Consider the following 26,656-nt stretch of genomic DNA (forward strand, 5'->3'; position numbering starts at 1 on the left):
ACAGCAAATAAATTTTAATCGCTATATCACATATCACTGCTGCCTTACTGTGACCTCATTTTAATGACCACTAGAGGATGCTATGAGAACAATTAGACACAAAAAAAAACCACCCATGGACTGTATCTTGCCTATAAAATAATTTCATATAGAGAAAAATGTAAGTTTGTGAAGTATTGCAAGGTTACTAATGTTGAAACTAGGAGTTGTCTCAAAGTTTTCAGTTATTTGGCAAAAAAATGAACCTGAGAAATTCATAAACATGCATGCTTTCAAAAATAACACAAAGTAAGTTTACATACTTCTTCCGTGTGCCAAAACAGTTTATTATAGACATGGTTACACTATTTCAAGTACCCTTGTATTTAAAACTAGGAGATAAGGAAGAGCTTTCCAACCAAGTGGACCATTTGCTGAATATTCCTTTGGGTATTCTAATTCATAAGAAAATAACCTTAGAATTACAGTTTTATTGATGGTAAATTATTCAGTTGTGTACTTACTTCATCCATTTTCATGCAAGTGCCAAAATCTGCCAGCTTCAGATGCCCGTATTTATCTAACAGCATATTGTCAGGCTTCACATCTCTGTGTATCAAGCCCATGGAGTGAATTGCATCAAGAGCAAGAACAACTTCGGCTGTATAGAACTTGGCCCATTTCTCAGGCACATCGTAATTGCTCATAAGGTTTACAAGATCTCCACCTGGCATATATTCCATTACCATGTACAAGTACTTGTCATCTTGAAAGGCACAAAATAGCTGCAACGTTTAAAAAAAAGGAAAAGAAAAAAAGCACAATTACTTTTCAGAGACAGCTAGGAAAAAAGAATAAAGCACTTTATCTTGAAGTTTCATTAAACCTGAGCATACGTTTTCAAGCTTGATGCAATTTTATTTTTTATATTCAGATAATCTACATATTCTTTTAATTATGACAGAAATTTACTGAACTTCGCACCCCCCTCATTTTCATTTTTAAGAAAGTGAAAAAGATTTCCTGGTTTTTTTAGCAGTATAAGCTATCCACGTTTCTTGGCATTAAAAAGTATCACTTGAGGTAAAATGTCAAATATCTAATCTGAGAAAGCAAGCATCCTATATCAATTTAAAAACAGCTCAACAGTGAATAACAGACTGTTTCTAAATTTCATATATTGTAAATATCCTTATCTGTGCACATATTTACAAAAACACTTGTCACTTCTGATTTTGTCCTACATCATGTATATTGAAATAAGGAAGGAAAAAAAAAATGTTCTTGAAGACAACTATAACACAATACAAAGAAATCCTCCTTAACAATCAAATAACAGTCTGGTATAGGTTGCAGCTAGTATGTTTCCTGTTGGTATAACAGTGAAAGTAAGTTCAGTCTCTTTAAAATGTGTTTCAGACCTAGAGTGCCGAGGTTTTAGAGATTTCGCTCAGTGATCACTAGGTCTAAAAATGGCCCAACCCAGCAAAAAGCATTACTATCAAATGTTCAACGACTGGTGTGAAAAAGTCTCTGAAAGTCTCTCACCTTATTTCTCAGGGAATACTGCTCCTTTACATTAACAATGAAAATCATTCACATCTCTAAGTTAACCACATAAAATTCAAAGGCAATGCAAAAACAGGATGAGCAGAAAGGAGGAAATAAAAACGGAGTTTGTGGAGGATGAGTAACCATGAAAGGCAGGAACGTTGTTAAGGAGATGTGAGCTTTAGATAAAACTGTATTGTTTATTAGTGACAAATGACCTATATTAAAATACGTATTTTAATACTTATATATGACACTGTATTTGTTTTCACAAATGGACAGTATTTACTATTTATATATGATAATGCATTTATCATTAAAACCTCAAGTAAAATCCAAAGGTCTCTGTATTTTCACATGTAAAGATATATTAATATAACACAGTAATAAATAAAAACACTGTGCCATTATACAGCACTTTCATTATTGCCCTCAAGGGATTTCATTTAAAAAAAAAATAATCAAAATTTTCTAGGGCTCTGGTTTCCCTTGTTTTTCAAACAAAAAAGAAGGCACAGAGAAGCAGTGTGATCTGTCCCAGTTTCTAGCTCAGAGCAGGACCTACATTTTCTTAAAACCAGCTCAATGTCCTATCCCACTGGACCACATTACCTAAATATATCACACTAACACACTTCATCACAGAAGGCACAGTTGCAACTACACTTTAATTCATTTGCTATTTACAAAAACACACACATTTCTGGCATGCTTGCTACACTTTCCTTTGAAAATTGTGTCATCCATTTCTGGTTACTTTCAACTGCATGTGAAAAAAAAAAATAATTCCAGATAATGACTGTCATTAGAACAAAACCAAAGAACTTCATAAAAATTCATCTGTTTTGTTAAGTATTCCTGCTGAATATAGGCAAAAACACAGAGTATGCTTGGAAGAGCAAAACACCTAAATAAGAAAAACATTTTAAAACATTTCTTGTATACATGGGGTAAAGTGTTATGAAGAACATATGGAAAGCTTAAGGCTTTAAGTCTTTACTTATTAAATATACAGAGAAGCATAGCAATATATATGAGAGCATTTAAATGCATTAATTATTTAACAAAATGAAGTACCAACAGTTTCTCTAAGCATATGCTTTCATTAGTCATTTTATTAATTGGTGAAATTTACCAGTTACAACAAATTGCAATATTTAGTACTAATTCTTCTCAAAGGCATAATTCACATTACAAACATGATGATGATACATGTCATGAGACAGCTGCAAGCAATGGTGTTCAAGAGCAGCTGAAGAAGTCAACTCTCCATTACCTGGATATTGCTTCTGAGCTGAGATGTGTTAACTGATCACTAAACAGAAGATGGTTTCAAACAAACCACTGCTACAACCTCCTGCCTTGCAGGAAACCAGGAGTGTACACTCATCTATCACATCGCAGCTGAAAAGACAGCAACTACTTAAAGCACTCTTCACGCTCATTGCCTGTGGTCAACTGACTGTATCCTGAGGAAAGCCTGGAAATAACATTGTCATTTGTTTGTACATTTCCATACACAATTTTTCTTAGTTGGAAATGCATCCTCCTTATTATTCCAAATAATTACGTAGATACTTCGAAAACCTGTTTAATTCTGTTTTATGATGCATTTGTAGTGACTAAAATGTAAATAAATCTATTTTCTAACGGCCACATACACAAAACTCAGTGAAATTGCTGTAAATACATATCTTTAAAAAGTCAATCTGAACCTAAACCATGACCTGAGTTTAGACGTAAATGGAAAACCAGCTCAAGACTGGGGAAGATTTATGGCTTTATTATTATTTTACTCTTACATATCCTCCTTACCTGAACCACCCACGGACTGTTGGCAAAGGCCATGATATCTCTTTCTTCCCAGAAAAAGGCTGAATCTGATCTCTTGATCATTTCAAATTTACTAAGTAGCTTCATTGCATAAACCTTCTGTGTCATTTTATGGCGAACCTGTTGGTTGAGAACGAAGAGAAACAACTTTTTAAAATGCCTTGTAAAAAAACTGAATATCAGCATAGTGTATTTCTCCTATGTGCAAACTGCTTTCTGGGATGCAATACCTCCAGGTCTTCACATACCCAATTTTCTACACCGTAAGGATTTGAGAACTTCCAAACCTGGAAAGAAAAACCTAACAACTGCTCCAAGAAAAAAAAAAAAAAAACCACAGCAGGGGTGGAACAAGAAGGATACCAAATGGAGGAAGAGATGCCAGAGCCCGGACAACTGCTTCAGCTCCCGCTGCAGCCCCTGAAGAGGGGCCGCAGGGCATGAGGCGGACGTGCCCCGCGGCTGCGGGAGCTCTGAGGAGGTAGCTGTTTTATTGGAGACGCACCGACACAAGCATATGTTTGTCCTCACTATGGCTGTGAGCACAAAAATGAGAACTGGCTCCAGTAGTCTGCTTACTTAAATTAAAACTGCTAAAAATATAAAATTTTAAAAAACCCCAAACAAACCCCAAAAAAACCCAAAAAACAAACCAAACCAAAAAAACCCAAAACCCAAACCAAACCAAAAACCCCAACCCAAAACTCAGAACGAGAAAAGTATCATCTTTCCCTAAAGAACTGGACTACTCTTCTTCAGGTTTTCTGAGTGAACGTGCTACTTCAAATCACCCAGAACACTAAAAAAAAAAAAAAGGATGAAATAATTCTGTTTACAGATGGAGGAGGAAAGGCTTGTCTATTCCCCCTTCAAAAGTTCCACCATCTAAGGAGAAATATAAAGCCACTCTGCTTATATCTTCTTATCCTGAACACCATCGATCCGCTGCGTTCATTGGTGTTAGAAATTCTGGAAGCAGTCCACTTCAGCCGCTTCCAATTCTCATTTAAAAAAAAAAAAAAATCTTAAGCTGTTCTTAAATTCACTGTAAATGGTATAAAATTAATAACATAAATCTTTTGGGGCAACTGAAATGAAAACTTTCATGACCAAATCTGAAAAATTTGTTAGAATGCCATCTGACTGTGGACATGAAACAAAATCCTTAAAATACGGACTGTGAAGTCGTTACTCTGTCAATGAAACAATGTTAGACTTATGCTCCTTTCTCAAGCAACTACTAAAGGACCAGTTTTTTAACATTCTTGAGTGTTCCTTGCAGAAATCAAGGTGAGAAGTATTCAACTGTAAGCTGTCCGAGTCAGTAGAAAAAAAGAAATTAACTGCATGTCAAGTTTCTGCACATTGACACTAAAATAAAAAAAATCACTGGACTAATTTGTGAAACCAGAACCAAACGGTTACGGTTTTCTGGGGCATTTAAAAATCTCACATTTAGTCAAATAAACCATATCCCCCAACCTCTTAGTTTTACACAATGTCCGAGTTCAATTCTGCTACTTGAAATCATGTTTAATAGGCTCTGTTCCTGAACAGCTGTAAATGTTTCAGGTCCGTTATGTCAGCAGCACAAAGCTTCACAGAGGCACCTATTTGGTCTACAACCCTGGGAGCATCCGCCTCCTGCTCCTGAGGAGCTGGAAACATTAACGCTGCTGAAGCCATCAGGAATGATCTGTAGAAACAGGAGCAGAATTTGGGGAGGCAGACCTTGGAAAGATCGAGAACAGGAACAGACACAGGCTTATTTATGGCCTCACTGTTGTTGAAATTGGGGCTTTTTGCTCTCAAACTATAGGTACAAAAGCTTTAAGATCAGTATCTGCATAGTCTAACATTAACCAACAACCTTCTGCACAGCTAGCTCAAAAAACCTCAAACACCAAACCAGAAACACGTTATCTACATGCATTAACAACTCTATGAGCACGTATATTTGAAGACATTAACAATTAAACAGCTAGTGAAGGTGTCCTAAAAAAGGATTTTGAAAACTACCTCCTTCCCATTTACTAATCCTGCATGGGATTATTTACAAAGACTTGGTGTACACCACAAACCATACTCCATGAAGTAGAGCTTTTGTAATCCTGCTCAAAAACAGAAGAAACACAAAGACCAGAAACCTCTGAAAGATATTGTTTAATTGAAGATGCATTTTCTGTGAAGTTCACTTAAAGCTCTGCAACGTATTCAGTAGTTTACAGTTCCTAAAATCACCATGTACTCTTGCCTGGGTGTAGTTAGTACAGCTGCCTTCATTTACAAGAATAATTGACCCCCACTACTTGGGGAAAAAATCCCTGGAAAATCAGCACAGCCTGAAGTAAGCTCATGCAAAGCAAACAGGGTTAGGGGGACCAGAAACCACAGTCTGTGCACCTCTCTCAGGTAGTGCCGACAGGTTATTCATTGGCTAAATTATTTCCTGAGAAAATTTCAAGACAGGTTCACCCTCTGTACAAAAATCAAGGAACCAAAGTAACAACTAGTGTACCGGCACACCCAAGGGCTGAGTGTGTCTTGGCATGCTTTAGGGGTGAAACGGACCTACCGGTGAGATTACTTCTTGTATCACCACCATGGCCCTGGAGACAGCCTGCTTAGCTGCTAGCTGCTGTGCTCTTCACCCACAGCTATATTTGGACATACATATATTGGCTCGTATAGCAGATTATTCACGTGTTAAACTGTCATGATGTTTCAATTTCTTCCAGCTGTTTAAATGAACTGCCAAATTTAAACTGCACCTCACCAGAGTAATTCTCAAAATAGGTAGGAAAACCCCTTCGTGCCATCAGCACTGGGTAACATGGCCTTGTTTAACTTAGGAAAATGCATTAAGAAATAAGAATTTCCCTCTAGTCTGCTTCACCTATCTAAGACTTTCAAGAAACAGCTACACACACAAAAATGCATCCATAATTTCTACGTCATGTGCATCAGAATACAATCTGTAGGCAAAGAAAACAACATATCCATTTGAAACTATCAGACTGAGTACGTAGTATTGATTATGGTACCACCTCTTCTATGATAAAAGAAAATGATTACCTAGAGTGGAGTTGTGAAATGAACTCTAAGGTTTGAAATAATCACAACTATCCTAAAATACTTAATAGAACCACAAGAAATCACTACTGATAGGGTTCATGTTCTGGCAAATTTTCAGGTAATAGACCATGACTGCTTTATTTGCATTACTACAGAAGTGTACATCAGCAGTGGCTGGGGAACTAAGCCTGATAAACAAACACTTGATGGAAAAAACTAAACCAGCACCTGTTTGCACAGGCCATGACAACCACTGGTTTGCAACACTAAGAAATCACATAGTAGAGACTGCCACCCAGACCATCCTTTGCTACCCAAACACAAGGAAGAGTTAGCCTTGCTTTAGTTTTCTATTCCAGTACATGACCAAGTCAGTCTGCTGTGTAACTGCAACATTACAGTACTTTGTGATTAGACCTGAGAGAAGGAACTGAGGATGTGTTTCAATTTCAAACCAAGAGGATTTTTGCTGAAGTGAAAACAAACAAGCGGTACTCAGGATGTGCTTTCATAAATTACTGTTTCTGCATAAACCACAAGCAACATATTAAGCACCATAATTCAATTTTTCTGTCTGCCTTAGACACCAGTCTCTTTTGTTCATGGCACTGCATAAGAGAAGCAGCAATGTGGCAGCTGGCAATTATTTTCTTAGCTTTCTCCATCACTACACATCCAGCAAAGCCAGAGGCCAGAGCTCAAGAGTAGAGTTTAATATTTCTGGAGTTCTAAGGAAATTGTTTTTCCACCAAAGTCAGATGCTCAGACTAGAGTCATCTGATCTCTCTCTATTGGACTGAATTTTTTAATTTCTTTGGGGGGAAAAGTGAAGCTTTTTAAAAAAATCTAGCTGTAAGACACAACAGCAGAGAATGTGATTTCCTTTCTTGTTACAACCTGGAAAGCTGATCTCTCCACACCGCCTCTTTCACAAGGAAAAGCTATACTGGAGCAGAAAGCTCGGGGGAAACAAAACTAAATGACTGAGGTCATAGCTGACTATTTTATGCTGTATATTAACATACTAATTTTTTGGCTTGGTATATTTAGCTACTACAAATATTTCACAAATATTTGTGCTACAAATATTTATGCACAACAGCACACGCTGATAACATGACATCCATGAATTTAACCCATGTACTTAATCATGTTTTGTTTATGGTTCTTTCTGAATTTAGCCCCTACTGAAGCAAATTTCTATTTTGATCACAGATTGTGTTGCAAAATATTTTGATTACTGCAAACCCATCATCTGCAACCCTGGTGCTAACATCTTGAATGGAGCAGAAATAGATAGAGCTTAGCTCAATAGTTTAAACTTGTATCGTACCTTGTGAGGCAAAAAAATCTAGGTATGTATGCCCTCATCATCAGCTAATATTAGTTCAGATCTACAGTTGTATTTATTAACCCACTGCTTTTTGGCTGTAAGACTGCATAACATTATGATTCCTACTTACAGTTTTACATTTCAGAAAAAGCGTTCTTTTAAACTGGCAAGAAGTACAAAAGAGATCTATATGAACACACAAAATTCCCCTCCAGTACCACAGTACCAAGCATTCTTAGCTTTTTTTTATTTTGCGGCTTGAAGGGCTGATTTAAAGAATAAAAAACCCTCATAACAACAACAAAAACCAAACCCCATCATTATATGACCAAGTTGCTACGTATTTTACCATGACATTATAATGATGAGGCAAATGAGAAGTAAAGTTTGTCTTCAGATCCCTCAAACTACCTAATTGCAGTAAGTACACTGTGAAAAATCATCTGTACTTTAGAATTAAAATTGTGCATGACACAGTGAGTTAAGGAAAAAAGTTTCCATTCTAAGTCAGAACAAATTAAAAATTTGTATTTGAAATTAAATGTTAAAATGAAAATTATTCAGAAAAATCCTTGTTTCAGGCATTATTATACAGTGATATTTGTGGCCAAAAAAAAAAAACAGAATTGCCATGACTTGCCTCTTCCATTTTGATCAAAGGATAGCAAACTGTTTCGCAAGTCCTTCCCTTCCAATCCATCATGTTTTGAACTCTGATATACTGCTTAGCATGCACAGAAATGACCTCACGATACAATGAAAATAACACTTATTCTTTATAAGAATGCATTTTTAGATACAAAGCATGCAAGACTGAGGAATAGTTTGGCTAGAGCCATAAATCCATCTCGTCATTAAATCGTTATATTCTTACCAGCTGCACTTCTCCAAAAGCCCCTCTTCCAATCACCTTAACAATGTCATAGTCTTCAGCTTTCATTTGTAAAGCTCGGATTTTTTCCACAATCTTCTCATCTAAAAGAAATTAAAGGTGTGATAATGCATGTATTAACAGAATACATTATAGTCAAAATAAGCTATTTTTATTAAATGTTTAGAACCGCCTTGGTAATTCTTGAAATCTGCTGTCACTCTTAATATCCTCTCTCATTATTGTTTGGAAACCATTAACCATCTACCTTTAGCTGTAACAACTGAAATGTCTTTTGGATTTTGCTGACTCTCACTTCACGCCTCTAAGAATCATTCACAAGCTTACAGGAAGACTCTGGTAATGAAAAGAACCAGAGGTGCCCACCTTGACTTTTCAGACAATTACTCGTTGCCACCCGCTGCGCTGCCAGGATCCCCTGGCGCTCCACTGATGACCCAGGAGGATGAAGTACCTGGTACACACAAAGCACTGCAGGTGCAGCCCGCTCCCATGCACCCGGCGTGTTCCACAGCAGTCAAACAGCAAGGAGTAACCTTCGTGGAGAACTTCAGATCATTCAAGGATATAACTGCAGATCCACTCATTCATTCCATATGAAATATTAATTCAAGTTTATGAATGTCTGTGCAACTGCTGGCTATCTCAGAGTGCTTTTTAGTATTCACTGCATGTGTAGTTCTACACTTTTTTTTAAAAATTAGGTCTACAATGCTCAGTTCAGGTATTCTCTGGCACAATATTCTGCAGCTAAGCTCTGTCTTTCAGTATTTTTCCTGGTGGCAGTTGTGAGAATCCGTAACAGTGAAATTCTGACCTCTGACAAACTGTAAAAACACGCAAGGTCCTGGACTCTGTAATTTTGTACATGTAGCATGCTAGTGAATGCATTCCTGGCTAAATACATTTTAAAAATCTATTCTTATTACAAGGCCAAAAGATAATGGAAACAATGAATGGAATCCATAATACTAGAGGTAATCTTTTTTAAGCGTGAAAGCTTTGACACTGCCCCCGCAGATGTTTAGAGGAAGAAAAAAGCAAAGCAAACAGGTTGGCTGGAGCAAGACCTCTACCAGGGAAGAGCATGAAATTGTATGAAAAGCTGTGGATGCTTATATTAAGGGAGGAGCAGAGGTGTGTATTGCAAGAACCCTGTTTAGGGTCAAAGACTGTGGAATTTGATCCCAAGAAAGGCATTAAAGGGATCTCACTTCTGAATACAGAAAAAAGATCAGGGATACAGTTAATTCAGTATGACATTAAAGATGACATTCTCAGCTGGGAGTTAAAGATAACAAGCATCTAGTAAATAGTTTAACCATTCCTACACATTCATGAAGAACAACCTGGCAGGCTACAAGCAATCCAGGAGATGCCTGACCTCAGGAATATTTCTTTTGACCCAAGTGAGCAACAAGCCCCATCAGGGAGGCACTCCGACCTGTTACTCACAAGCAAGAACCAGCCAGGGGTGACAAAGTCTGTGGCAGCCTTGGCTGCAGCAACCATGAGATGGTGGAATTTAAGACCCTGAGAGTGCTGAGGAAAGAAAATAGCAGATCTTGGACTTCAGGAGAACAGGCTACAGCTTGTTCAAGGAACTCACAGGCAGGATCTGGTGGGAAGCTGCTGTGGAGGGTATAAGAGTGGGTTGATCTTCAAAGACGACATGTTCTTAGCACGAGTACAGTCTGTTCTAGTTAGCCAGAAATTGAGCAGGCACGGCAGAGAGCCAGTTTGGCTCAACGGACAACCTCTGCCTCAACTCAAGCAAAAAAAGCGAAAGTTTGGAACATGGAAGCAGGGATGTGCTACCCAGCAGGAATCTCCCAAGCATGCAAAGATGGAATTGGGAAAGCCAAGCTCAACTGGAGTTGAAACTAGCCAGGGCTATGAAGGGAAACAAGAACCTTTATAAATACACTGGCAATAAAAGAAAGAATGCGGCAAATGTGGGCCCGCTGCTCTCAGTGGGGTGGGGAATCTAGTGCCAAAGGACATGGAGAAGATCAAGATACTTGATGCCTTTTTGCCTCAGACTTCACTGGCAAGCTCTGCTCATAGGCCTTCCAGCTCCCTGAAGCTAACAGCAGAGCGTGGGACAGTAAAGCATCGCAGTAGAGGAAGTCAGAGTTAAGGACGAATAAAGCAAACTTGACATACACCGGGCCATGAGACGACAGAGGATGCATCTGAGTGTGCCAAAGGAGCCAATCAACACTGTCACCAGGCTGTTCTCTACCACCTTTGCAAGGTCTTCGCAACTTTGGGAGGCTCCTGATGACTGGTAAGGGGCAAATATCATGTCTGTGTTCTAGAACGGCAACAAGGAGGATCCACAAAGCTACAGGCTGGAACAGCATCCTAACCTCACTGCCCACGATGATCACGGAGCAAACCCATCCGGAATCCAATTCCAGGCACTTGATGGACAAGAAAGGATGGGAACAGCCAGAATGGATCCAAAAAGGACAAACCATGTTTGACTAACCTGATTGCTTTCCGTAATGAGATGTCTGTCTCAGTGGACACAGGGAGAGCAGTACACATTTCCTTTCCTTAGCTGTAGCATAACTTTCAACATAGCATCTCAAAGTATCTTTGTAGCCAAACCAGGCTGACACGGATTGCACAGAGAAATTACAAGGTGGGTGGAAAACTTGCTGGAGTCATGGTCAGCGTTCAAAGCTCAAAGTTGATATACCAAAGGGCAGGGCTGCTCCTAAGAGGGACCCAGACAGGATGGGTGGATGAGCTGACAGGAACCTCACAAAGTTCAACTTAGGCAAATGCAGAGTCCTGTAGCTGGGATGGAATGACACCACACAGCAGTACAGGATGGCACTCAACAGCTTGAACGCACCTTGAGAAAGAGGACCTGAGAGCGCTGGTGGACTACAAGACGAACCCAGAAGAACAAGCAGCAAGCCTTTGCACTGACTGCGCACAAGGCTGCGGTGGTAAATGCACAGCCAGTAGGGTGAGGGAAGTGGTTCTTCCCTTGCTTGCCAGTTGTGAGACCACATTTGGAATGCTATGTCTAGCTTTGGGCTCCTCAGTGCAAGAAAAGTATCAAAGCAATCCCTAGCTTAAGGGAAGGTGACCGAGATGCTCATTGGGTGGAACCACAGGGTGCTCACAGAGAAGCCGAGAGAACTGGAATTGTTCAGCTTAGGGAAGTCTAAATGGTTGGCCTCAACAGAAGCTGAAAGGAAGTTTTACTTCTAAGAGGTGCAAAGTGAAAGGGTAAGAGGCAACAGACAAGTTGGCACATGGGAAACCCTACTTTGTAGGAAAAGAATCCCTAGAACTGCGGAATGGAGCAGACTGTCTGGCGAAGCTGCAACACCTGTGTCCTTGGAAATTTAAATTCAAATGCACAAGGACCGGAACAACCTGATCAAACATCAAAACTGGTTTGGCTTTGAGAAAAGAGTTGGACCAGCTGACCTCCAGAGGTCCTTCCTAACCTGAACACAAAAATGCAACTAAAAATTTCTTCTTCTGAGGAAAAGATTATGTGTGAAGGGGAAGGAGAGAGATTTAAAGGGAAAAAAAAAAGTGAATAATGAGGCAAAAGAGCCTGCTAGTAAAGTTGTATGGACAGAGGCAACTAAAACCTCAAAAGTAGACAGATCTGGTACATTCAGTACCAATAAGACTGTGAAGTAATCCAAAGTCTGAACAGGAAAAGGAGTTGAGAGAGTTCTGAGGCTGTTTTCTATAGTGAATCATGAAAGCTTAGCCAGGCAGCACAGGACAGCAACAGGGCTTCACCCACACCAAGTTTATTATTTCATTCATGATGCGAACTAATCTTGCAGTTTGAGAAGGGAAGACTGTGTTTGGATGCTTATTTAATTGCAGATCAGAAGCTTTGGCACAAGACAAGGAGGACAAATGCAAAGTCACAGAAAGCAGCAGCACAGAAGGAATATCAGCAAATTTCAAGTCAGAGAGAATGTGCAACTACATGTTTGAACACATTCTTACATCTCGCAAGGGAGGGAAATCACATGAATTTATTTTCAAATGTTTCTGAGATGTTTCAAATGTTTTCACATGTGTGAGATGAGATGGCAGGGATTTAAACATGTTGAAAGAGTAGGGTGTAGTTTTACATGGCTCCATTACTGGTCAGAAACTCACAGAAATCCTTCTGTGTTCAAAATATAATACAGAAATTATAAACAGTGTTAATACAGCTCCAGTGAAACTGTTTAAGCATTAAACACTGCAGTTAAGCAATGGAAAAGTGAACAATATACGAAGTAAGCAAATGAGATACCAGCTGAGGCGTTACCCATTTTATCATCCCTGTGAAATGCTGAGGATGGAGAAACCCGACTTGCTCTAGTGAAAAATGAACAGAATAGAACAGAACAGTGTATTCTATTCCAGTTGGAAGGGACCTACAATAATCACCTAGCCCAACTGCCTGACCGCTTCAGGGCTGACCAAAAGTTAAAGCATGTTATTAAGGGCATTGTCCTAACACCTCTTAAGCACTGACAGGCTTGGGACATCGACCACCTCTCTAGGAAGCCTGTTCCAGTGTTTGACCACTCTCTCTGTAAAGAAGCGCTGCCTAATGTCCAGTCCAAGCCTCCCCTGGCACAGCTTTGAACCATTCCCACGTGTCCTGTCACTGGATCCCAGGGGGAAGAGATCAGCACCTCCCTCCCCATGTCCCCTCCTCAGGAAGCTGTGGAGAGCAATGAGGTCTCCTCTCCTAACTCCTTTAAATAAGATTTAATAATCTCAGTTAAAAATAATAATCATCACCATCTAGGGATGCAGGTTTTGTGGAGGTATCATTTATACAGATATATTGTCTATTTTTTCATAAAATTTAACAGATATGGAACAAATAATCCAAGCATGGAACTAATCTGAAACAAAAAACAGGCTGCAAGAAGGCAAGTTCAGAGCAACCCTGAAGCAATGTCATAATTGCAACATCCTGGATCATAGGATTTAGTTCATGTATCACATAACATGATCTAATTCAAGGCGCAGGAGACCTTTCCAACACTGTCCTTTTAGTAGAGGACTTAATTTTCAGAAGGTTTCACGTAGATGAGTTTGTACATTTGTGGTACCTGTATGCATGGATACCACAGATTGTCTCTTACAGCCTCAAGAATTTGCAACAGCACAAAACAGCACAGAACAGCACATGAAAAATGTTCGGTTTAAAGGAAGATGTTAGAGGGGCTCCCCAGCCACAGAATATAATGGAATCCTATAAAAATACTGTGACATTTGAGTAAAAGTCCTAAAATGCGTGAATGTCGTCACCTATGACTCAGGTTTCTTCTTTAACACAGGAAGGACCAGGAATACTGAATAGCAAAAGCGTTTAGACAGCTTTTGATTTACTACTTGAAAATGGCACTATAACCTTTAAACAAATGAAGCTTCGCTTTCTGAAAGGGCAGAGTGTTTGGATCAGTCACTGACAGCTGGCAGCAAGAATGTGGCTGAAGGTTACAAGTGCCTGTGAAAATGGAATAAATACCTGACGAGTCGGGGGGGGGGGGGAGAGTTAAAAAAGAACGTCTATCAGGCAGTTCTGGGGTGTGTATACACGAGGAATAAAAATGTAAGGCAGTGCAATTTTATCCCCACAGACCAGACACCGTCCGTCAATGAGTGCTGCTATGGAGTACATTAAGTCAAAAGTTGCTGCCCTAGGCAAAAGTCTAGCCAGAAGTTAAACTGAAGTACAGCCAGGAAGTGCTGCAATTCCACACCCGCCCAAAACCAAACAAAAAGCACAACAGAGAGACTAAAGTAATTAGGGCTGCATACATAATCTCTGGTCAAAGGTGTGTGAGGAACTAGAAGCTGCTGGAGACCTTGGAGAAGCAGCAGAAAATAGATGGCATAGCTTCAGACAGGCTACTGTTTCCTGCTACAGAGAAAAGAAAGGGTGACACGAAGTATTTTGTCTTGCACAGACGAAAGGAGCGGGAGCCAGGGAAACAGAAAGCAGCAGTCCTCTGACTTCCAGAGGACACATCGCTGACTCAATGAAAGTAAGCCTGATGGCCGAACTGAATTACTCTGTATCTACCAAGTAGCAAATGGAAAAGCGGTTAATAACACTGACATGTAACTTGTTTATACATATAAGACATTCAGTCTTAAACACTGTGCCTCTAATTCATGCTTTGCTTGGAATAAGTTGCTAATTTGATACCTCTCCCATCGCTGCTCCTACCAGAACAATATCATGAAGAATGGAACCGGAGCCCAATCCACCGAGGCGACTGCAAAACCTGGCAGGGAGTGGCCTTACAGAAGCCACAAGAAAACCAGAGGGGCAATTAGCTCCTGAACTCAATGAAAGTTTGACAGTGCTCTAAATTTCTAAGATTCTTCTTGGCATCTGACGTTTCATCCGTGTCACTGACAGGAAGCACGGAGCACAGAGAATTACAGTCATGACAGGCATTAACATGGCACCGGATAACGCATTTCTGTGGGAACCGCATGGGTGGCGTATGATTCAGCAACTTCAAGCAACATAGCAAAATGTAAGTGAAGGAACTAGAACTGTTATTTCTGCAAGAAGTTAATCTTAACAGATAAATCTTCTAAGAAAGCAGTGTCTGCCTGGAGAGGAAAATGGCAAAAGCAGCTTCCCAGGAAGTTTATTCAGGGGGTTAGCAGCGCTGCTGCACAAGTGACACACCTGTACCTAAAGTTCCTTCTACTGTAAATACGTCCATTGCCACCACACTCTAGAAGTTTGCCAACCTCGAAAACATCAGCAAATCATTTTAACAATAGAGGTTTCCAATTTTTGAGTGATGCTGGATAATGCATAGGAAGTCACTGATTCGTTTAGAGAGTCAAGGCTTCTGAACTGTACCAGGCCTGTTGACGGCACCACTCCCTGGCTGCCGTTTGGACTTCCTCAAAATCCATTCTTCATGCCCTTCTATTCCTGATGATAAGATCATAGGTGATTTAAATATTTTTAACTATGGCTTAAAACTGTTGCTTAATTATTTAACTTTCTGCTCACAGAAGTTAAAGCAGCTAACAGGCTATGTAGCACCTGCTTGGGAGACCACCAAAAAAGGCACGAGCCACTAAGGCATGATTCAACACTTGGCAAATCTCAGATGGCAGAAACAGTGACTTGAAAGAATTCACTCAACCTGTTGTCACTGCCTAGATGACAGAAGATGAAAACAAAAGACCAAGAAAGATTTGTTACATCAGGCTCATGCTGGAAAGCTCAAGCTCCTTTCCTAAAATAAGCAAGCTAATTTTTGCTCTCAGTGGACTACAAGATTCCTCTCAGTTTTGGGAATTAAATACACGTTATGCTTTCCTGTCCCATGAATACTCCAAAAAAGCAGCAATTTAATCAGAATCCTACCAGCTGATTAAAGCAATACAGAAGACTGAAAAAGAATGGTTGTATTAAAAGAGATACTTGTGTGCCCCTTACAATAAACACATGCTCTACTTCAGTTCAGTGCATTAGAGCAAATGGTAAGAAATTAGAACAGTAAGGGAAAGCAGGCAATGAAAAAACTTCTTGCATGTTAAACATGCAAAGAGACTGCCTCTGCAAAGCGCTCACAGAAAAAGGATATGCCAAACTCCTATAGTACAGACAATTAATAAATTGTAGCTTTGTGAAATGAGTTAAAATGTTTTGAGTTTCAGCTTGAAACTATGAGTTGAGCCGAATATCAATTAATGCCTCAGCTGAGACGCAAACTATTTCATTTTTAAAGTAAAATAAGCTATCAATAAAACATTAACCTGATTAGTAATGACTTGCAGTAGGTCTGAGCAGGGTTGTATTCAGACCCCTGGGAATATGGTAGAAAAAAGCCCTTTCCCTCTCAAAGTGTTCTTGTGGAAGAACTACGTGATTAAATCAACTGAAAGAGTGATGATTATTGCAGCGTTCTCCACAGGTTTTGAACACTTGTGTAATACGGATTAAAACAATCGCAAGCAACAGCTCCGCCCCAGCTGCCGCGCTCTGCGCTGCAGAGCGCATCACAAGACGGCCCCCCACCTCTCCGCGGCGGCCTCAGGAAGCCTCGAGGAGGGACGCCGGCTCCAGGCCCCCGGCACAGACCGCTCACCAGAGTCTGTCAGAACCTTCCGACAATAATTCTCATCCAGGCATTTGCCACAGCTCTCCAGATGCTGAGAAAAATCAGAAGAGACAAGAACTCGCTGTTCCCTAACCTAAGAGAGCAACAACTTACTGTTTCATAAATTCTTAATACAACTCCCAACTCTTCATCCAAGTCCCAGGTACCGAGAGGCTCCAACAAGCACGTGTACGCTCTTCCTTTCTACTGATACTTGCTACTCTCAGCAGAACAGTTTCCAAAAATATATGAGCTATGGGTTCAGCAGCTTTAAATCATATAAAATGGCAATGCCAATAAGAACCCAACTGTCCTCCTGTTTTTTAGTGTATCTGAGCAGCTCCCTCTGTGCTGGCACAAATATCAGTGATGCGAAATGAAAATCAGAAACTGGTCTTTGCTTTTCTTTTGTCTGACTAGTTTTAACAAAAAAGAAACAAACAAATGAAGCACACCACTCTTTGGATTAATTCTGCTCAGTTCCCCAATTGGGTTCATAACAAACCACACAGACACCTGGGTCAGAAAGGAATTTGAAACGAATCACAGTGGCAGGACCGATTCTTTCAGTTGCAATGCCAAAATATTACCAGCTTCAAATGTTTAAAAAATTCTCATTTCAGAAATAATTTTTTTAGAAGTGCAAATCACAGAAGACGCAGCGCTATTTTTCATTCTCTCCCAGGCAGCACAGAAACAGGAGAGAAGTTACCTGGGTGATTCTTACGTGATGCACAGCCTCACAACGGGTGAGCCAAAACTGCCAGCTCTTAACATGCTTTTTTTAAAGCTGAACAGGTAAGGATGAAACGCACCCCTGAAAACTCTTAACTACTGTGAATTTTTTTGTAACATCTCAGAATTTTCTGTAACTAGTATCTGGCTATTTCAACTGTAAACTGTCAGCTGATTAAAAAAAAAAAAAAAGGCAGTAACAAAATTGTGAACCAAAGTATATTTCTGGGTTTCTGCCACTGCTGGTAGTGTGCAGGTCACATCAGATGTTTATAATATTTACTGCAACAATGGGAGAGAACCTGGAGTATGAGAAGGAGCAACACCCTTCAGAAAAGGGAAGACAGACAGCAAGAATGTTCAGGGGCTGCAGAAAAAAAAAAAAAAACACAACCAACAAAAAAAACCCAAAACAAAACAAAAAGCCCCAAACCTGTTCCCAAGGTTGTTTGCCCATAGTTGCTATTTTTAATAGCCAGATACCAGAAGAAACTGGCCTTCCGATTAGAAAAAGTTTTCTAATTTTGTCCTACTCCAAAACCAGTATTGTAATGTAAAGGCAAATCTGAACGACTCATAGAAGTTACTGATATTGTCACTTACGTCATTTTCATACTTGCTGTAGCTAGGACTTTTTCCCCTCACATCACACTTACAACACACAGTCTCAGACAACAAAATTACTTAAAATGCTGCTCCTGGCATTTTCTTTCATAAATATCTGCTTGAATTCCTTTGAAATCAAACTGAGAAAAATCCCAAAGTACGCTTCTCCTTCCTAATCTGCTGCTTCTTATTTATTCCGTTTTCAGTGACTTCTCAAAACGAGACTTTACTGGCAACTGTCCAGCTATGGGGCTCTGCTAAACCTCACGGAGAAGCACTGAATTCCAGACATAAGAACTCACCACAAATGACTACACCAGCCACCATTTAACTGAGGAGCGTGAGCGGACATTCAATGGAGTCCCAGAGCAACAGAGGGCAGACACACAGCTCTCGCCAGTAAAGAATCAAATCAGGAGTGGCTGATAAGACTGCATCGGCAGTAACCTCAACATATGCAATAGAAAAGGGTTTTCTTAAAAAATACACCTCAAAACAAGCTCACTACAAAGCACAGCTGTTCCAAGAAGGCTTACTCACTGCAACTTACATTTTAAAGCAAACAATCCACTGTTTTTACAAGGAAAAAAAAAAATGTTTATATACATGGACAGAAAACACTTTAAAAAGACAAAATACAGCTACTCTAATGTAACAGTCTTATATTTTCATATGCTCAATAAACTCCAAGATCCTGTCTACAATTAATTTGGGGAGAATCACAAACATTTATACAAAGGTTGAAAAATGCACCAAAGGATTTTAGGGTACAATAATTTAGTCTTAAAAATCAACAGAAGGCTTCTCTGTCAGATTAAAAAAGACTGTATATACAATGTTGACATTTTGAGTAATTAATTCCTGAAGAACAGTAACTGGGATATGCTTCGCAAATTATGTTGCAGCACATACTTAAGATAAAAAATAACATAAAAGGATTTTTCCAATTGTAGTTGGAAAAATTACAATGTACAGCTGGTATTTTCCAACTTAATTTCAGAAACACAATGACTACCCAAAACGAAACTTCTCTGTAAAAAATGGTCCTCCCAAGCCTTCTGAATATAGAAGCTCAGAGTCACAAAAATTTGTAAAATGAAAGTCAGCAATACCTTTCTGACCTCTCAGTTTCCTATGACTGAGATCAGAACAATGTCATTGTTTCAGGGTCACTTGCAACTTACATCTATTTAAGAAATTATCAATGTTCTTGTTCTTCCTCAGTGCTGGATAATCCAGATCAAGGACCAAAGAATTCAAGCCATCCTGAAAAGAAGTAAAAATAAGTTAATTGAGTTCTAAAATCATTATTAACAACTTTCTTAAAACTACTACGCTGAGACTGATTACATATTATTCAAGCATGTATTACATTCCCAGCAGGCAAATCAAACAGCTCTCAAGTATGTTTATAAACCAGTCACCGCAAAGGAGCTAACACACACTGACTGGCTCCACGTTCGTCTATAAACAGAACAGATACATTACCACCGATTAGTGGCACTGGGACTTCATCTGGAGTAGCAGTTTTAATCTTGACCAGTAAGTAATCTTACTCTTTAAACACTGATTTAAGATACTTAGTTCAGTCAATCTCCTTTTGTTATTTCCATTACACTTTTCCTGCATATTCAGAAGCTTTATGTTTGTATTATCCATATTATTGCTTTGGTCCCATTCTCTCTACCTTCTCATTCTGGATATTCAAAAAACTGCACATTTTTCTTCTTGGAAGCAAGACATGACCTAAACTTAAAAGACAATTCACCACATAATTCAAGCTCACAAGACTAGATTACTTCTTCTAAGGGACTCAACAGAGGACAAGCCAGGACTCTACACACCATTCTGCTACCAACTATCAATGCCTCCACAGAAAACAATTGGGACCTCTTAAAATGGCAAGGGATGAGATCACCAAAATCTAAAGTAAAAACAGCATTTTAAACACCTGTTACAAGACTTCACTAAATTCCACCTTTCAGCAACCTAGAAAAACTTTCAAAAAAATACTCCTCAAAATACAAAGCCTTTTTCAGTTACACAGGGACAAATAAAAATAAATTAGTTTCACAGAATCACAGAATCACAGAATAGTAGGGGTTGGAAGGGACCTCTGGGGGTCATCTAGTCCAACCCTCCTGCCGAAGCAGGGTCACCTACAGCAAGCTGCACAGGACCTTGTCCAGGCGGGTCTTGAATATCTCCAGAGAAGGAGACTCCACAACCTCCCTGGGCAGCCTGTTCCAGCGCTACGTCACCCTCAGAGGGAAGAAGTTCTTCCTCATGTTCAGGTGGAACTTCCTGTGCCTCAGTTTGTGCCCATTGCCCCTTGTCCTGTCACTGGGCACCACTAAAAAGAGGTTGGCCCCATCCTCCTGACACCCACCTTTCAGATATTTAGAAGCATTTCTAAGGTCCCCTCGCAGCCTTCTCTTCAGGCTGAACAAGCCCAGCTCCCTCAGCCTCTCCTCGTAGGGGAGATGTTCCAGTCCCCTCATCATCCTTGTAGCCCTCCGCTGGACTTTCTCCAGTAGCTCCTGATCTTTCTTGAACTGGGGAGCCCAGAACTGGACACAGTACTCCAGATGGGGCCTCACCAGGGCAGTGTAGAGGGGAAGGAGAACCTCCCTCGAGCTGCTGGCCACATTCTTCTTGTTGCACCCCAGGATTCCATTGGCTTTCTTGGCAGCCAGGGCACACTGCTGGCTCATGGTTAACCTGTCGTCCACCAGGACACCCAGGTCCCTCTCCGCAGAGCTGCTCTCCAGCAGGTCCGTCCCAAGCCTGTACTGGTGCATGAGGTGGTTCCTCCCCAGGTGCAGGACCCTGCATTTGCCTTTGTTGAACCTCATCAGGTTCCTCTCTGCCCAGCTTTCCAGCCTATCCAGGTCACGCTGAATGGCAGCACAGCCTTCCGGTGTGTCTACCACACCTCCCAGTTTGGTGTCATCAGCAAACTTGCTGAGGGTACATTCTAACTCTTCATCCAGGTCGTTGATGAAGAAGTTAAACAAGACTGGGCCCAGTACTGACCCCTGGGGGACACCACTTGTTACCAGCCTCCAACTAGACTCAGCGCCGCTGATGACAACCCTCTGAGTTCTGCCATTCAGCCAGTTCTCTATCCACTTCACTGACTACTCAGATACTAAGAGCCAGAGACTCCATTCATACCCAGCATCTCCGGTGTTCTGCCTGAACTGACAGCTTTGTTCATTGCTCTGAGAACAAAATCCTGAGATTGCTTCTTCAGGTTTTTCAGCCTTGATAGGGCATCATAGAGGTTAAAGTCAGAGACCGTATAACGTTTATTGATTGGCAGCCAATAAAACTAGACAGTTTGTCAGTCTTCTTAACTGAGGCTATAGCTAACAATGTGCTGATTTTTTTTTTTTCCTTAAAATATCTGGGAAGGGATAATTTGCTGTAAATATCACTAAAATTGTTATACTCATTCTAATAATATATATACCTGGGTAGAGTTAAAGGCAAGGCCCAAGACAATTAAATACATTTTGAATGCCAGACTGTCCTAAATACGCACATGCACAAGTAAGACCACCTCATCTGTAGAGATGTTGCTTTTCCCCACAAAAAAACATGAATGATTAAATGCTTTTTCAAGATGAAGATATCTGATTGCAAATTATTTATTTATTCTTTTTTTACCTCCTAACAAATCAAAGTGTCTTGGGAACTATCATAGACAAACTGACAAAATACAGGTTAGACAAACAAAGTGGATTAAAAAATTGGCTGAAAGACTAGACCCAGGAGATTGCAATCAGCAGCACAAAGCCCAGTTGGAGGCCAGTCATGAGCAGCGCATCCCAGTACTCAGCACTGGGGCCAGCACTGCTGAACGTGTCCATTGCCCTCATTACACATGCTGCACCCCGCGGTCAGCACAAAGCTGGGGGCAGCGGCCAACATGCCAGAGGACTGCGCTGCCATTCAAAGGGACCTCAGCAGGCTGGAGAACTGGAACGGCACAGAGTTTGACAAAGGGAAATGCCGCGTGCTGCATCCGGGGAGGAGGAACCCCCAGCACCGGGCACAGGCTGGGGCCTGACAAGCTGGAAAGCAGCTTTGCGAAGAAAGACCTGCGGGTTCTGGCGGACAACAAGCCGACCATGACCCAGCAACGCACTCTCGCAGGAAAAAAAGGCCAACAGCATCCCAGGCTGCATTAGGGAATGCACGGTAAGGAGGTGTAGGGAAGTGATCCTTGCTCTCTGCTCAGCCCTGGTGAAGCCACACCTGGAGTGCTGCGTCCACTCCCCAAACCACGGCAGGCAGGGACTGACTGGAGCGAGTCCAGCTAAGGGCCACGAAGATTAAGGCACTGAAGCATTTCTCCTGAGAGGAAAGGCTCAGAGAGCCGGGACTTTTTAGCCTGGAGAAGAGAACATTCAGGGCAGGGGATCTCATCAATGTATGTAAGTAGCTGATGGAAGGGAACGAAGAAAAGGTAGTGCTGGCTGACAGGACAAGAGACAATGGCCACTAGGTAAAATGTGTGAAATTCCACCTGAACACAACACTTTTTTCCTGTGAGAGTGGTCAAGCACTGGAACAACTTGCCCAGAGAGGTTATGGAATCTCCATCAGTGGAGATATTCAAAACCTGACTGGATGCCGTTCTGGGCAATCTACTCTAGCTGACCCTGCACTGAGGAAGGGTTTGGACCACATGATCTCAAGAGATCCTTGCCAACCTCAACCATTCTGTGATGTAACACCTGAAATATTTCCACTGCTGCACAGAGAAAAGGTGGAATTTTACTACTGAATCTACGTAACATGAACTGTGTCATGAGCGTCTTACACATCACGTTTTAGAACTTCCTCATAAAAAGAAACATAAAACAGTGTTAATAAGCAAAATGTGAAGTCAATGAAGAAAACACAGTATCAATCATTACTTATTTAAGAATAACATTTATAGGCATTATTTCAGCCCTGGCCATTAACTGTTCCTCCAAGACCCATTAAGGATAAAGGAGTGATGCACGAGGGCATGGTACTCATCCTTCAGAGGGACAGAAGCCTTAGTAGCTACTCTTAAACTTGATGACATTTTTATGAAAGACACAATAAAACAAAACCGAAGTACCAAAGTTTTTCAATACTTCTAGATTAGTCACTGCATGAATTGCACAGGAACTGCCAAATAACCTGGACAAATCCAACGGAAAGTACTCTGACTTGAGGTGACTTCCTGCAAAATAACATAATGTAATCTGTAATACCAAACTCTTTATTTAGCAAACACTGCCTTCCAAAAAAGGATATCTCATTCTGTAGCACAGTGTGTCAGCAGAAATACGGATCTCCACCTTGCAACATGTGAAAATGGACCATACTGAATGCCCTGAGGGAGAACAGCTGGGCCATCTTCTGATTTTACCTAGCACAGTGAAGTCTTAATTCCAATGAGCTGGTAGTCTACACACAACACCTATCTCCCACGTCAAATACATCCTGAAGCTATATTTTCATTAATATATTTGCAATATAACTGCATCAATATATGACTGCAGTTTACAGTATCAATTTACTGTATCAAAGTAAGAGTATTTCTTACTCTTCAGAACCCCTTAATGCGATTAAGAGTTTCACAATTGGTCCTGAGCATGTTTTTTTCTGATTAATTACAGTTCTCATTTCTACTGCACAGATTCGAAAATAAAAACTAGTTTTTTACAGCTCTGAGCACCTTACTTTATTTCTCTCTTCACAGTCCAATACCTTATTTCTCACTCCTTTTACATTATCCGTTCCTTTCTATTTAAACAACATTTTAATGATGACTAACAACTGGGTAGACATTTTAAGGAAGATGTAAAAGTATTCTGTGCTAACACAAGTCTGTAAGGCTATTCTTGCTCTTCAAATTTTTCTGGGGAAAAAAGGCAAGGTCACCTGGTATTTTTATGTTTTTCATGCAAAGATATTATAGAGGTTGACCACGAAAAACATTTACAGAGCGCTCTACCTGTATCTTCTGCACAAAGGCAGGGAAAATAATAAAAGTTATCACCCCTAACAAACATTTTAGTAAAGTTGGATCACCAGGTCCAAAACAACCGTAACTTCCAATTTAACCTGAGCTGCATATTAACATTTCAGATGTCATAATTTTTCCCCTGTGTCATTCCGATTCCACGGCCTTTTTATGGGCTATAAAAACTGAGAACAATATTTGCAGCTAATCTTTTAGTTAGCTCTTTCTGCCTCCTTTTCATGGACTTCTGGTAACAATTTTCACAAGTAGCTATTAATGAACAGAAATCTGAGAACAGGGCAACTGCCTACTCGTAACTCTTTGGAAATGTCGTAACTCTTGAGGACAGTCGGCTCCAGCTGGCGTCAGGAGCTGACTAATAGGAAGAGCGTCAATTTTTTTTATCCCTGTGAACAAACCTTATTATCATACTCTTTTTAAAGACAAAATTTTAAGCTCTTGAACATAATTTTAAGGTAAGGGATTTCAAGTTCATATCAACATGTAGTTTATGGAAGACTTGTCCGGCACATTAGCATTCTGTCAAGAGGTGTTTCCTTAAAGCTTTACATTTTCTTTACAAGGCCTAGTTTACATTACCTAACACAAAAACTGCACTACATTTAAGAAGCTGGGTCAAAACATTACACAGTAAAGCAGACCATTCAAACTGACAAGAAGTAATCCAGGAAATGACAGCTCCTCTGCCCAGGCCTCGCAGATAAGTCACTTCAACCAGGAAATGTGTTGTTAAAGTGATTTCACTGCTCGCTTCCCCCTCCTGCTCTTACAAAAGGCTCAGAAGCTAACAGGCCAAAAATAGCAGCTTCCAAACAAGCGCACTGTTGGCAAAGACAGCTCTGCCCCCGTTAAAAGCCTTTTGCTCACAGCAAACATGCTGAAACGTTCTCCACAGATTGTTTTCCAAGGGAAAAGTCCAAACTAGGTATTTCTGCAACACCCTGCTACACCAGGAGAAGAGCTCCTGGCCACCCTGGCAGCAGTGACCACCTCTGGTGACAACACAGAGAGTGGCTTTCCCAGCAAGTGGCTTGCATTGTCACAGACCTGAATGAACCAAAGAAAAAACAGCCAAGAAAGGTTTAGAGATGTGGGAACTACATGTTTATGTTGTTCTCTCTGACAAAAGGGGCAGTAATTAAGAAAAATAATGGTAGCTTCTAAATAAGCAGCTCAACGTTAATTCCAGGCAATCCCACTGAAGCCGTCACTGAATTAAACCATGCTGTGCTGATACCAATTTCTAAAATTAAAATAGCTATCTGAACCTGCCCAACATTGATATGTACACATAAACTCCACAGGATGCCACAACAGCTTTGGCTTCTTCGATTTATTCTTCACTTTCATGATGAGAAAAAAAGTAAAACTCGAGAGGACTGAACAGCAGAGGTATCAGTTGCTTCCTTAGCAAACAATCAGGAAACAATTCGTACTCCTGCACTAACTGGAAAACATAAAAAGCCTGATCTAGTGAAAGATGTCCCTGCCCATGGCAGAGGGGCTGGACTAGGTGATCTTTCAAGGTCCCTTCCAATCCAAACCCATGTGATCCTACAAAAAGTTCACTAAACCATTACATGCAAGAAAACCAAAACACTATTCCTTTACCCTTTGCCAGCCTTCCAAATCCTCCAATGAAATTTAATAAACTATGCTGCAGTGGAAAGTAAGGACAGAAACGTCTGTAACTTCAGATTACATTTGTCTAACTTGACCTACATGCTTTTATAAGCAGAACTTCCTAAATCTACGCACACAGGAACTGACCATTTCATGACTTCACCAGGATTAAACCCCCACCACGTTGTTCCACATGCCAAATGGACTGTTAAATAATTCTGGTCTTTCCTGCGTGATTACTTCTTTCCATATCATAGAAGCTACCTTTGGATATAAAGCTCACAGCTCAGTAAGAGCATACAATGTGAAAAACAACTGAAAGGTCATATGCAAGGCAAGCATGCCATTTTCCCAAGCTTATCCTACTCAGTGATCATTAGGATACATTGCAATTCATTTTTCTCTTACTTAAGCATAATTAGTATGTGAAGGAATAATTCAGGGCATGATCATGCAGCCAACATTTACTGTTGGGAGGTCTTGCTATTCTAGAAATTCTTTAACAGCACTACGTTAATCAACAGATCTAAGTTTTAGCAGTATCGAGCATGTGCAGTTTAGAAACCCAAAAGCAGCTGCTGTCCACAAATAAGTATGTAAATACTTAACAACAGGTTTTATTTGAAATCTGATTTCTGTATATGGAGGTAAACAAATATTGAAATTATTTAAATGACTGAAATAATTTTAATGTCTATTACTAAATAAATGCACATTTTTCTTCATGATACAAGCAATACTCCTCAAAGACCGTCATCTCATGTGCTACATCCTACGCACATATTTTAATGGTTTTATACAATTTACCTTGCTATGTGAAAGACACAGTGTCAAACTGTTCCATTGTAACGACAGCATGACAA

At 40.3% G+C, this 26,656-nt stretch overlaps 1 protein-coding gene across 3 annotated transcripts in view; it reads right to left on the minus strand.

Annotated features, from left to right (window-relative positions):
* Window positions 1-26,656, minus strand: part of ROCK2 (Rho associated coiled-coil containing protein kinase 2) — a 105,736-nt gene that overhangs the window by 39,878 nt on the left and 39,202 nt on the right. For all 3 annotated transcript variants that reach the window (XM_075414849.1, XM_075414848.1, XM_075414847.1), the window contains exons 2-5: window positions 19,324-19,405; window positions 8,646-8,746; window positions 3,346-3,483; window positions 504-764 (exon numbers count right to left, since the gene is read on the minus strand). In XM_075414849.1, coding sequence (XP_075270964.1) covers window positions 504-764; window positions 3,346-3,483; window positions 8,646-8,746; window positions 19,324-19,405 — 582 coding nt within the window. The remainder of the gene's footprint in view (window positions 1-503; window positions 765-3,345; window positions 3,484-8,645; window positions 8,747-19,323; window positions 19,406-26,656) is intronic.

The sequence above is a fragment of the Opisthocomus hoazin genome, chromosome 2 (assembly GCF_030867145.1).
Source record: "Opisthocomus hoazin isolate bOpiHoa1 chromosome 2, bOpiHoa1.hap1, whole genome shotgun sequence".
Lineage (NCBI taxonomy): Eukaryota > Metazoa > Chordata > Aves > Opisthocomiformes > Opisthocomidae > Opisthocomus > Opisthocomus hoazin.